The sequence below is a fragment of the Gnatocerus cornutus genome, chromosome 9, assembly GCF_029298725.1.
Source record: "Gnatocerus cornutus isolate USDA-ARS CGAHR chromosome 9, icGnaCorn1.1, whole genome shotgun sequence".
NCBI classification, from domain to species: Eukaryota; Metazoa; Arthropoda; class Insecta; order Coleoptera; family Tenebrionidae; genus Gnatocerus; species Gnatocerus cornutus.
The window spans coordinates 14,333,777-14,346,670 of NC_142241.1; the positions used below are offsets into that span (position 1 = coordinate 14,333,777).

Sequence of the window (12,894 nt, forward strand, 5' to 3'; positions counted from 1 at the left end):
AATTCATGAATTAATTTGGTTGGGTCTTTATAATTTTAATCAGTTTTTCTAAAAATAAGCGAATAATGTGTTGCCTGCACACCAGGGGCACTTTGCTTCTTTTTTTTTCAAAATTTTATTTCTTTTGGCATTTATTTTGTGTTTTGTACCTTTTGACGCAATTTTTTTAATTTTTTTCGCGTTGCATCTTATGAAAATTCCTTTGTTGCAATTATCTATAAATAATCGCATTACATAACTGATATCGGGATAACGTCAGGTGGTCAGGGATCACGACACGTATCATCAACCTGACAAATGATTGTAAAATCGGAGTACGATTTTTCAATCTTTTCATCATATCCACTTTAAATCCATTGTTCTACTATAAATTAATCTCAACATCGTATGACTGATTTTTCCATCTCCCACTAGTCAAACAAATCATGCACAAACAAACATCAAGATAACTCTTATCTAATAATTTAAAAAGAAGACTCGTGATAAAGAGCGCAATTAATATTCGTTAAGCTGTAGTTATACAACATGAGTTTAACAGTTGAGAATATTAAAATTGTGTCTTTCGATGTCAAAGACATCCGGTTTCCGACGTCCTTGGAGGCCCACGGCTCCGATGCTATGGTACGCCCTTTTCTATTTTTTTTTCTATATTTTTTTTAATAATTTAACAGCACACAGACCCTGATTACTCTTGCGCCTATGTGACCATAAAACTGAAAACTGGCGTCGAGGGCCACGGGCTAACATTCACTTGCGGCCGAGGCACAGAAGTTGTGGTCCAAGCCTGTAAATCCATGGGCGAAGGACTAGTGGGCCAAGTGGTGAGCGACATCTACAAAGACTTTGGTACCTTCTGGAGAAGTCTAACCAGCGAGAGCCAAATCCGATGGATTGGTCCAGAGAAAGGAGTCACCCACCTTGCGACAGCCGCCATCATCAACGCCTTGTGGGACTTGTGGGGAAAACTCTTGAATAAACCAGTATGGCAGCTCTTAGCCGACATGGAACCGGAACAGTTGGTCAACGTCATCGATTTCCGGTACCTAACTAACGTAATCACCAAAGAAGAAGCCGTCCAGTTGCTGAAGAAAGCAGCGCCCGGGAAAGAACAAAGAATGAACCAGTTGTTGGCGGAGGGATACCCAGCCTACACCACACAAGCTGGTAACAACCCCAAAATTTAATCAGAATCAATAAGTAATTTTGATTTTCAGGGTGGTTGGGATATTCCGACGAAACCATCGTGGAGCTCGCGAACAAATACATGAGTCTTGGCTTCGATGCCTTTAAAGTCAAAGTGGGAAAGAACCTCTTCCAGGACATCAAGCGTCTGGAGCTAATCCGCAATGTCATCGGTTGGGACCGCACTCTCATGGTCGACGCGAATCAAGTCTGGGAAGTCCAGGAAGCCATCGACTGGATGAAACAGTTAGCTAACTTCAACCTCTTGTGGATCGAAGAACCCACTTCTCCCGATGACGTCTTAGGCCATGCCGAAATCGCAAAAGCCCTCAAGCCACTGGGAATCGCCGTCGCCACGGGAGAGATGTGCTGCAACAGGGTGCTATTCAAACAGTTCTTGCAAGCCAATGCTTTGGAGTACTGCCAAATCGACTCTGCGAGAATCGGAGGAGTTAATGAAATTCTCAGTGTATATTTAATGTGCAAGAAACTAGGAGGTCGGTAATGCAAGTTTCGAGGAAATTATGAAACTGTTTGTTTGTTTATAGTCAAGGTCTGTCCACATGCCGGCGGTGTTGGTCTTTGCGAAATGGTCCAACATCTCCAAATGTGGGACTTTGTGGCTCTGTCAGGTACCAAGGAAGGTCGGTACGTCGAATTCGTTGATCAACAACACGAGCACTTTGTCAATCCCACCATCGTCGAAAACGCGCATTATATGGCTCCAAGAGTAAGATTCTTCAGTTTTGTTACTTTTTAGTAACAATTTTTTACAGACTCCTGGTTACAACACGACTTTGAAACCCGACGCCATCGCTAACTACGTATATCCCAGCGGCGCCGTTTGGGAAGATTACTTCGCTAAAGGAATATTCCGTGATCCGAGAAAACATAATTAAATTTATTGTTTAATGTTAAAATAAATAAACCATAACTCATACACGTTTACTGATCATGAATCTGTCTAATTTCCGCTGCTTTTCGCGCGGTTCAACGCTCTCAGATGATTCAGGCTGCTTCCGTTTCTCACTCTTCTCGATAAAATCAACGCCCGCATGCTTGTTGACGAGACTCAGAGGATTCGAATGAGTGTCTTCTTTAACCGTACGAGAAAACGGGTTCTTCGGCTCTTGGGTAAAAGAAATGTCCGAAGTGATGTTGAGGGAGTTCTGAGACTCATTCGCGACTTCAGGAGTGACAGCGACTGTTTCTTTAGGTTTGTTCCTCGGCGTCTTCTTCAACGAGCTCAGAGAAAACTTCCGGTTTGACCCAATGGGAGGCGTGGCCACAACTTGTGAAAAATTGTAATTCTCTTCATCATCGTCCATGAGCTTCGCCGCCAACTCCATCAACTTCTCTGCTACCATTTTCTTGCTTAGTTTGACCGAGTACTTTGTCGCCAGGTTTAGTAGTTGAGGGTTGCCAACAATCTCCATTAATTCGACGGCTCTTTGGTCTAAATTATTCTTGCACGCCAGCTGGAATAAAACTTGGATTATTAAGATAGTGGATGGGTAAAACTAACCGCGAAGGCTTTCAAGCCGGTTTCGGAGAACTTCTTGTCGATGTCGCGCATCTGCAAGTTCGACCACGCGAAGAGGTTCGCTTCCAGTTGCGTTTTTTCAGTCTCCGGTTCGACGAATGGGGGCTCTAGTTTCAATTCGCAGACTGTAGGCTTCGGGGTGAAACCAGGGTACGCCGAGCCGCGACATTTGATGCCGAAGATAGTCTGACAGGACTCTGCGATTGCTGTTACGAAGAAACCATCAGCGGGGCTCTTGAGCTGCAAATCAAACCATGCAGTCTGAGTTTTGGTGGTACGCATAACTAACATGTCTGGTGGTGTCGCAGAAAGGAATCCAAATATTGCCTCTGGTAGGAAACAGACTTAACATTCCAAGAGAGTCCATCATGGCGGGGGTTCCTGTGTCTGTGAACCCCAACCATGACAAGGTGGCTTCCGGTCCTAGGGCCCCTCCGATGTCGCGACTTTCCATTTTTAAACCTGTGAATTTCAGGAGTTTGATGCTGATGCACTGGTCGTTCTTGCGGGCGGCGCCTTGATGGTAAGCTACCAGAAGCGAGTTCTGTTGACTGGCCATAGTCACCAATGGTCCGGGAATGGAAAGTACGCCCCGTTGTGTCCCGAAAATTGAACAAATTCGGACGATATAATTACTCGTTGCGAACGCGACTAGGTTTTCGGACGCTGTAACCAACACGATCTCTTCAGGAGATTCATCAAACTTCAACATCCACTCTTTGGAACTAGCACTCAACGGAATGACTTGGATTTGCCTGAAAATTCGTGGTAAAACAGAACAACCTCAAGAAGAACGTACTTGGCGTTCGCTACCGCGACGGCTCCACTGCTCACCACTCCCATCACGTAGTCTTGGTAGTTTTGCAACATCATACTATTATGGAACGTGGAGTTGTGGAACTCAATCTCTATAGACTTCCCCGAGTCTTCATCGGTCAAGCTACCGTAACCCCGAATGATACCCACGTCATTCCAACACAAATATCTCGGATTCAGATGCTCCGGTGTTGAAGAGGGTACAAACGGTTCTTGTAGAGGCACTTCCGGCGTTCGCGGTCTCGGTGTCGGCGCTCCGGACGACGCTTTGAAATCCAACTCGGGCTCCGGGTCCCCCATCACTTCCCGTTTGAGTTTCTCGACGGAAATAGCATTTTCGTTGTCTTCGTCGTCGGTTTCGAACTGCACGTCGCCGAAATCGACCTCGTTTTCCGTGAAGAGTTCATCGTCGGTACTTTTGACTATTTTGCAATCTGTTGCGATGCCGAGTTGACCCTGGGTGTCTGTGTAGACGATCTGATCGTCCCCTTAAAAACACTTGTTAAGAAATGAAGAAGAAGGAAAAACAAGTACCAGAGGGATTCCAGGCTAGCCCACAGATCGTGGTGGAGTTGGGGTGCTGCCCCACCCGCCGCACCATCCGAATACTAACGTGGAAGATCGCAATATCGCCTTTTGTTGTTGTGGCAGCTAGAAACTGACCACATGGAGAAAACTGGACTATGGAGTAAGACGCGGTGATGTCGTTGCTGCGTAAGACGCCGCTCTGTGACCAAGTGGAGGAGTCTAGAAGGACAACAGTGTCTTTCTCAGGGTACGCAAGAGTTTTACCATCGGGAGAGAAATCAATACGACCTGTAATTTCCATGTTTAGACTGAAATAATTGAAGAATTATTCTTACATAACACTTCGGCGTTCGCAAAACTGTTAACTTTGGGAAAACACTCAACCTCTTTCTTGAGATTCTTACTCTCGATGTCCCACACCCTCAATTTCCCGTCCCCAGAGCTCGCCGCCACGAACTGCGACGTCACTCCGACGCTCAAGCAAGGTCCTGTTAATCCATCAAAAATCGTACTCTCTCCAGGTTTCCCTAAATCGAATAATTTAACTTCCATGTCTTCGCCCGCTAGTGCTATGTGCTGTAAAAATAGCGTTACAAAAAAAATAGAAAAAAAATGTTGAACTACCTCGCTGTCTTTACTAAGCGCCATGTGATTGATGGGGGCGATAAATCTATCTAAGATACCATTTTTTTCCCCGGATGGAAAGGTGAGGATTTGGATGTCGTTGTCGGAAGTTGCAATGTACAAATTGTTGTTCTTTTCGCGAACGCAGAGGGACCAGTCGCCAATGCAGTTGTGAGTGGGGTCGGTGCCTTCCTCGGTGGACCAAATGCGGACGTCGCCGTCGGCGCCGCAGGTAATAAATTTACTAAAAAAGAGATAATACCATTAAAAAATGGTGGATGCGCCAATTTTATGTCATTTGTATGAAATTAATAAAAAGATTTGAAAATTTTCTTAGGGGTGTTTTTTGGGTTGCATACGTCAATAAATTAAAAGTTTATTTAGCGTGTGAATGACCTCGTCGACGCATTTAAAATAAAAACAAGATGAATATTAACACGTTTTAAATAGAGAACAACAGTCGAAATTAATAATAAAAAGCATTAAAAATTGTATAAATAAAAAAAATAAATAAATACCGCTGCAGACATAATGTGCAGTAGACACATTTTTTTAACGTTTTGGAGTTAAAAAAAAACAAAAAAGCCTGCCAGCCTGTCTTTACGTACAAAATAACGTTTTTTTTTCGATAGTTAGTAAAATCGACAGAAATTTTTATAACTAAAACCGGAACTAACTGCCACTAACCTGCCATCTGAAGAAAAACAAACATCTGTGTGCCCCTCGTCGTGTGCATACCGCAGAGGCTCGTGATTCATTTTCAAAGTTCTATTTGTTTTTAATTTCCGTTTTGAGGTTAAGAAAAGATGTCAATGTTAAAAAACGCGGGAAATGTTCTCTGACCCGAGTGGCAATCTAACAATCCTAAAAACCCCTAGATTTTTATTTTGATGGCGGTCAAATCGTCGTTTCATTTATTAAAGTTGGTGAGACGTGCTTTTGACTTAATCTACAGTCGTTGGGCGGTTTGAAATTATTTGAAATGTTAGTATGCGTGTTTAAGATTTAGGTTGGTATTTGTGTGGGCGACAGATGCGAAGTTTCGTTTTGATTGTTTGCTGAAAAAGTGAGTTTAGTAGGCCATGGATAATAAAATTAGCAATTGGCGTTTAATTTCAGCAATGTTTCGTGAAAGTTTGTGCAAAGATTTGAATCTTTGAAGTTGAAAGAGGCGTGGTTATCGCATTTACACTTATAAGTGCTGCATTCTACACGCGTAGTTTGTCAACAGTTTGGTAACTTTTATCACAGAGAGAGGGGGGAAGCTGGGCGAAGCAACGGTATTATTACAGTGCGCGTCCGCCATTTTGATGTGCGAGAAGTGGGGATATAGTTAGCACCTAGCGTTGTACAAGAAATCCAGAAAAGTGGCCTAGAAAACCCGAATTATCCCTTCAAGTGAACGTTATAACAACCCCCGAACCCTCAGTGACCACTCGAAAAAGTGAAAAGTGCAGTGTTTATGTGTTTTATAGCGAAGAAAGTGTGTCCGACTTGGAATCTAGCAGCGTGGCTCCTGCCGCTTCTCTTTGTTTCTGTCACGGTTTAGTTTTAAGGTAAGCCGATGGCCGGCGCCTACGAAAGCCGATATCGGGGCCCCCTTTGAAACGGTTACGAAAAGACACCTTTCGCCAATGACCGCGTTTGTGGGAACGACGCACCAAACTTTGCATTTTCTTAGTTTCAACTGAAAACTACGCCGACCTTGATTTGTAAGCAGGTGGACGCGATTAGAACTTGTTTATGGCAATTATGCAATTTGTGGGGAGAAAGTCCGGGACTGGACGCGACTACCCTCCGATTTTAATAACCTACGATATGCTTCATAATCATTTTAAGAAACGGTCAAGTTGGCGCACTTTCGACGAGTCGATTACAAACAAGTGAAAGATTTGACATTTTCACCGGTTTGTTTGTTTGCACGACCACTAGATTGACGCTTTTTACGCTCTTGCACTTTATTTCTGCTATTTCAACTTTTAGACAAGCTTAATTACGGACTCTTCGACAATCGATAAAATTTGATTAAAGTGCGGCCGGGAAAAGGACACGTGTCAAACGAGTTGGGTATCTACTTAATTTCCATTTCCAATAATTATTAATTTTCCTTAGTCACACAATGAATATTTACATTCTCTTTTAACATAGATAATCTCACAATAAAACACGCGTTTCCTTTAATATCAAAACAAATTATCAATTTTTAACCATCTGTATGTATACACCATCAAACCCTACATTCGAAACTTCGTCGGAAAATTTTATCAGAGTTTTCAACACTAAATGAATGTAATATTAATGAAAAAAATAATTGAATCTTAATTAACATGTTAATTTTCCAACGTTATATGTTTACAAAAACATCATGTTGTGTGGGGTCATATTTTCACAAGAAAATCGCATTAGAAGGTGGAATGTTATCTTATCATCAACTCACGTCTTATTAATAAATCTGACAGTAATCAGAAATTAAAAGTGATGTTTTCCCGCCAACTTTGATGCCGCCCACATTCCAAAAGAGATTGGAAGAATAATTTTGCGTCCGAAGTTGGCTTTGCATTTTAAAATCACTTCGTAAACTCAACATGTCATCTCTGTCTCTTTGACAGTTTGGGGTCATGCTACATGATACGTAATTATTTATAATATTTATATTGTTCAGACGTACCAAGTTTATATCGAGAGATCAAATAAAAACTCATCTTCAGTTGGCTTTGAAATTTCAAGTCATGTCTTTGATTGAAGGAATTGTCTTTTGTTAATGTTAAGTAATTTGACGTTGTCAAACTGGAAATTTTGTGAAAATTTTAATAAACGATTTTGACAACTTTGTTACGTTTGATTCATATTGGATATTGCAATTGTCCTATGAAAAAATAACCACAACACGTTCTCTTGCTATTCATTATTTGCATTTCAAGACAGTTTTCATCTTATAACCTCAAAATTTTCAGCTCTCAAAGTGGCAATTGAGGACAGGCTGTGGAATTCCAAAGGTAACTGAGGATGAGTTTTTATTTGATCTCTCGATATGTAATAAAACAAAACGCAAATTGCTTCTCGTTGATTTTTATAAAACGGTAGAAAAGCGACTTTCACTTGAGGCATGTTGAGAAAAATATTTGAAGCGGGCTTGATTACACGTTTCCAATAATAAAACACCATACTGTATATAATTTCTTAAACTTTATCATTACCAACTGTCTCGAATAAATTCCCTGCCTGATCGGGTAAAACACTATAATTACATGCAGGTATGCCATTTTATCGTGTTAAACTATCTCGATCATATATCTTGTTATTGTCAACTCGTCAATGTAACGTTGTATATTATAATTATATGTTTACGCTATTTGCGTAATGCAGGAGTTGATACGTTACTTTTTAGACAGATAAATAGATTCGTGGATTGCTTAATAAGTCATTGTATTTGCTAAATAAGCATTTAACTTGTTTGTTTTATTTACTTTTTATAGTGTAGCGAGGACATGTTTATGTTCCTAGAACAGCTGATAAGTACAAATGTCAAATCGAAGTAAAATTCAGACAAATAAGGTGTGTGGGCGTAGCTTTCGAAGAAGACTTGACCTTGTCGTATCCACGTCTCGGAAAGCCAATAAAAGTAACAAGAGAAAGTCACACTGTCTGAGTACGTTACGCAAAGTAGGAAAAAAGTCGAGTATGAAAACATGCGCGAATCATAATGGCGTGGTTTTTACGGTTGCCTACGTTTCACTTTTGCATAATCCTACCTCAACATCGTAGCAACAAGTCAGTGTTTTGTTTAGCGTGTTGTAATTGGTTTGAAAAAGGGACCAATACAGTTACTTGATTAAAAATGAAGTAATGAATGGATGTGTAAAACGTCCATTTTTCGGGATCAATTAGCCAGCGTGGCGCAACGTCGAGGGGACGATTTAATCTGTGATTTCGCCAACGTCAACGAAAATCCTGGAAACGCTGATCGTCGTAGAAAACGGGCCAATAATAAAACTCCGTCCGTCGGTCGGGATTTTTTCGAATAATTGAGTAATAAACAAGAGCGGAATCAGCGAAAAATTCCTGTTCTCTTCCAATACCGCCCTCTCGTTGCATTTTTAATGATTATCCTTTTTCGCGCGTCGAGCGAAAACAATTAAACTTTGTCTCTTCTCCTGTGCCTTTTTTTGTGTGTGTCGACGACGGCGGCGGTGGCGGGGGTGGGCGCCGATCCGGACGCACAGGAAAACTTTGGCGGATTTATAACTTTACTCATACTTTGGTATAAATTTTTAACGAATTAAACTTTTTTACAGGGGACACAATTTAAAGTTTTGTAACTGTTCTGACGTCGCGGTAGCGGTAAAGAGGACGGACTCGTCGTTTCAGTTAATTTCAAGTTTTCACAAAAAAAACGAGAATTATGATGCCGTTTTATCGGTTCTTGTATAATTATTTTCGCGGAGGAGAGCGGGAAGCGAGCGCCACCGATTTCCCGGACACAAACTTTGTTTATTTATTAATAAAGATAATGTCGAGTTCGCAAACGTTCAATTTGATAACGAGGTTTTTCAAGCTGAAGCCGAAGAGAGACGGAAAATGCAGGGCGAATTGGGCAAAGTGGTGTTGGTTTCCAACGATTTTATGGATCGCATGTGTCAAAATTGAAACGGGAAGTTTACGGCGAAGTTTTTGAAAGTTTCAAAGTCGTATGGACTACATAAAAACTACATAAATTGCAGTTCTATCAAAACTGGATTATCAAAACTATCAGATTTTCCCGATGTCCCGTGTCAATATAAGGTTTCTCACCGCATATTTGCATAGTGATTAATTCCTCGCAGTTTTTATCGTCCGAATTCGGCACAGTGACATCACTTTCCTCGCCAAATCGGTTTACTCCTTTTCAGCCAAAAATCTTATTGTGTCGAAATGTTTGAGGCGACCATGAGATTGTTTATCAACTCGTTTGGAAAACTTTCCTGCGGAATTTTCCCCGATTTTCACGGCGTTGCATTCATCGCCCAAAACGAGATGCCTCGCGCACGTTTTCCCCCCTACATTGTTTGTGTTTTTTCGTCAAAATTCTTTAGCCGTATTATTTTTAGCGGGCACGTGAAATGCTTTCGATTGATTCCATAGCTCGTGGAGAGGTGAGGAAAACGTGCAAATCTTGAGTGGAAAGCGGTAGGTTTCGTGCTATTAATAGAGGCGTTTTGTGTACGAAGCATTTCACGATCGGCTTTCTAAGATGCACGGTTTTGACAGACGGGTGATTAGGAAAGGTGCGTGCGTTCACGCAAAAAAAGTGCTGGGAAAGAGAACGAGGACAGGGGGAGGGGTAATTTGCAACAAGCAAAAAAAGACAAAGCTTATAGTTTGTCGTTTCGCTTTCACATTTCTTTTAGTGTCACCGATTGGGAACAAAATAGTTATTTGTGTACCAAGGCCAAAAAGTGGTTTTTTTTTTACCGAGGCCAGGGCGAAATTGCACTTTTTGGCAGTGATACACGTAAGATTTTTTAGGCGACGTCATGAAATTTACAAGTTAATTAATTTTATTTATGATTTATTGATCTAATCATTTATAACAACTCAATAATTGTAAATATTTATGAATTCTTCAGAAAAGTTTATATTTTCTTTATTTACGTTTTGTAATTTAAACCATTAACGATAGATGGCGCCACCTTGGTACGGTCAAAAAATTAAAGCGGCCAGAAAACGGTCATTTTTCGTCCGCATTTGAGAACTGAAATAGTAGATTTTGTTATACGGCAGAAGAGTGGTCCTTTTTTGAGCAATTAAATTAGAGTAGCAAGACAAAGTCACTTTTAGGCCAAATAACAAATACCATTTTTTCTCCAAACGTTAGATTGAACTATAAACATGCATGAAATTTACTGTGAAAAAAGAGTTTCAAAGTTAAGATACAAAATGTAAGTCTCAAATAGTAACCGTCGCAAAAAGTAGATTTTCTGCCTAGGCAGCAAAAGTGTTTGTATGTCAACGAGCGCTTTTCGTTACTTATAACAAAATTGTCTACTGTCTAAAAACGACTAAAAATAGTAACTTTTTGTGACGTTTGGAGAAAAATTCAGTTTTTAGTTAAGGTCGCCTAAAAAGTTTTTTTTTGAATATAGTTATACTTTGGTTGGTTGAAGATTCGGCTTCGTTGATTACAGTTCATGTGCCTTGTCGCTTTATTAATTCAAAGTTTAACAGTTTTCTCTCCGCTTTGTCTTAACCCCATCACGAAGTTGGAATTACCGTGCGGGTGGTGACGAAAAGTCGAAAGTCCCCTTGTCGAACTTTGTAGTATAAAGTTTGCAGATTGTGGTTGAGACGACGAAACTGTCGTGTCAGAATTAATAATTAATATGTGGGGGAATAGGTCGTAGAGAAGCACGTCAACTATTGACCCCGCAATAAATCAAGCGTGGAAGTTTTCGATTGTTGGATAGTCTCCGAGTCAAGAAGAAAAATTCTGTCAAATTGTTATCGTCATCGTTTTGATGGGAAAAGTTGTTAGCGCATTAATCATGGATCGGTTAAACATTGACCGTTAAAAAGTGTTTGGAAAGTTGGAACATAGTCGCAAGAATCCTCTCCATAGTCGGCGTAAACTCCCGTAAAAGTTGTGTCGGGGTGAATCGATCGCAGCCGCCAGTTCCCCTGAACTAACTTTTGCCATAAAGTATATAAACTTACACTTTTGTAACAACTTTAGTTCTCGGGCAAAGTTTGCCCCGTGTCGGAGCGACTAGTTAAAAAGTTTGCTGACGGGGGCGCGAGCTTTCCTTTCCTTGTCTCGTATGAAGACGGTCGTCTTTGTCGCTTATTTCATTTCCAACTTGTTCTTTCGCAAACTTTAATCTCTCTGATATAGTTTAATTAACAGAATACCTTTTTGGTTTTATTAGTTGCATTAGCGAAAGGGGGCGATGTTTCACCCGGCGCCTCCGCCATTTCGGCGAAAGAATCGTCATCAATTAATTACTAGGGAAAAGACTAAATCGGGCCGTGGTTATGTTCCAAGCGATTGATTAGAGCGCACCCTCTCGACGGATTCCTCCGACTCGGCCGACACACTCAATACTGGTGTCCGGACGCCCGTTTTGCCTCTCTGTCGATTTTCTCGAAGCTCCTTGTTTGGAGGAAAAGCCAAAGATAACCGAAACCTTTGTCGTCGCGAATGCTGCTGTTGCTCCCGAGGACGGACATTCGACGGACAATCAATACAGAGAACATGTACAGACGCACACCTGTCTGTACTTTCCAACTGTAGCCAAGTCAAACCTCGAAAGTTCCCCAATAAAACCCCCATTAAACCGAAAAGTTTTTATTAGCTGTGACCGTGTTTTTTTACACCCAAGCGCACATCGCTCTCAGTTCGAGGACAAGTGGTCCCATGCAAAGTTCATCGATTAGACGGGGGTGGTGTCGTCGTCGTCGTCGTTGGAGGGAGGGTTAGCGGTGGTTAGTTTCGGAGGAGGCGGAGCCCGCCCGTGTAGAGTTCGGCAAGCAGGGTTTCTCCCAGTGATTAACAGCGGAAGTTGAAGGGAGATGTCCAGCGGTCGCTCTTTCCAGACAAAGACAGACGGCGTCGTCGGTGGCGGCGTCAGCGATGATAATTTATTAAAATATCTAAAGTTGGCCGTTGGCGTTTCGCCGCCGCCGCTCCTCACCATATTCCGAAACACATTTGCTAAACTTTCTCGAAACCAAACATCGTGCAATAATAGTTCCGAACTAACTTTACCAGTTTCGCGCAGTCGAGAGTTGGAATTAGTTTAACTGTTGTAATAGTTGTTGTCCGAGAGAGAAACTAACCCTCTCTGCAAGCGATGGACAATTGGAGTGTTTACCGAACTCGTTTAGACACGGTTTTACGATTGTCTTCTTGCAGAGGATGGGGGATGATTATTCCTGCAGCGTGGAGGGTTCGTGACATGTATCTAGGTTCCATTCAACCTCAACTAAATAAAAAAGAGCATTAGATAGTGGATTAAAAGTTGATTATTTTTGGTATTGAATGTTTGTTGTTGTAGGTGGTCTTCATGCATCACAATGGAGCGCATATTCAGTCGCGAAGCGTAACCTAAGGCTTGGTGTGGCGGTCCGGCGTGCGACGGTGGACGGCAGCATCAGAATCCTCATCCCGATCGTCATCAGCATCACCTTAGCAATCGGCGAGATTTCCAGGCGCGTCTCGTCCCCGA

General features: G+C 41.6%; 3 protein-coding genes across 3 annotated transcripts; 2 read left to right on the forward strand and 1 right to left on the reverse strand.

Moving 5' to 3' along the window:
- Positions 1-245: 245 nt before the first annotated feature.
- On the forward strand, positions 246-2,122 carry LOC148169073 (mitochondrial enolase superfamily member 1-like). Its single transcript, XM_088046827.1, has 5 exons — positions 246-621; positions 672-1,164; positions 1,215-1,679; positions 1,731-1,912; positions 1,959-2,122. The coding sequence occupies exons 1-5, from the start codon at positions 526-528 to the stop codon at positions 2,079-2,081; spliced, it is 1,359 nt and encodes a 452-aa protein (XP_087902953.1). The 5' UTR covers positions 246-525; the 3' UTR covers positions 2,082-2,122.
- On the reverse strand, positions 2,063-6,045 carry Ctf4 (Chromosome transmission fidelity 4). Its single transcript, XM_088046826.1, has 8 exons — positions 5,381-6,045; positions 4,694-4,937; positions 4,405-4,645; positions 4,076-4,357; positions 3,525-4,029; positions 3,015-3,480; positions 2,708-2,965; positions 2,063-2,660 (listed from the first exon to the last, which is right to left on the reverse strand). The coding sequence occupies exons 1-8, from the start codon at positions 5,449-5,451 to the stop codon at positions 2,118-2,120; spliced, it is 2,610 nt and encodes an 869-aa protein (XP_087902952.1). The 5' UTR covers positions 5,452-6,045; the 3' UTR covers positions 2,063-2,117.
- Positions 5,500-12,864, forward strand: LOC148169075 (uncharacterized). The gene is made up of 7 exons (XM_088046280.1): positions 5,500-5,526; positions 5,572-5,619; positions 5,683-5,759; positions 5,840-5,864; positions 5,914-5,973; positions 6,038-6,249; positions 12,724-12,864. The coding sequence occupies exons 1-7, from the start codon at positions 5,500-5,502 to the stop codon at positions 12,770-12,772; spliced, it is 498 nt and encodes a 165-aa protein (XP_087902406.1). The 3' UTR covers positions 12,773-12,864.
- The last annotated feature ends 30 nt before the right edge of the window (positions 12,865-12,894 follow it).

Bases quoted from the DNA above. Each gene is read 5' to 3' on its own strand.
- LOC148169075 (XM_088046280.1), top strand. From the start codon at position 5,500: ATGTCAATGTTAAAAAACGCGGGAAAT. The intron at 5,620-5,682 runs GTGAGACGTGCT...TTGAAATGTTAG, and splicing joins CGTTTCATTTATTAAAGTTG to TATGCGTGTTTAAGATTTAG. The intron at 5,865-5,913 runs GCGTGGTTATCG...CTACACGCGTAG, and splicing joins AATCTTTGAAGTTGAAAGAG to TTTGTCAACAGTTTGGTAAC.
- Ctf4 (XM_088046826.1), bottom strand. From the start codon at position 5,451: ATGAATCACGAGCCTCTGCGGTATGCACACGACGAGGGGCACACAGAT. The intron at 4,358-4,404 runs GTAAGAATAATT...TGGAAATTACAG, and splicing joins TGCGAACGCCGAAGTGTTAT to GTCGTATTGATTTCTCTCCC. The intron at 4,030-4,075 runs GTACTTGTTTTT...AGTGTTTTTAAG, and splicing joins GCTAGCCTGGAATCCCTCTG to GGGACGATCAGATCGTCTAC.
- LOC148169073 (XM_088046827.1), top strand. From the start codon at position 526: ATGAGTTTAACAGTTGAGAATATTAAAATTGTGTCTTTCGATGTCAAA. The intron at 622-671 runs GTACGCCCTTTT...ATAATTTAACAG, and splicing joins CCCACGGCTCCGATGCTATG to CACACAGACCCTGATTACTC. The intron at 1,680-1,730 runs GTCGGTAATGCA...GTTTGTTTATAG, and splicing joins AATGTGCAAGAAACTAGGAG to TCAAGGTCTGTCCACATGCC.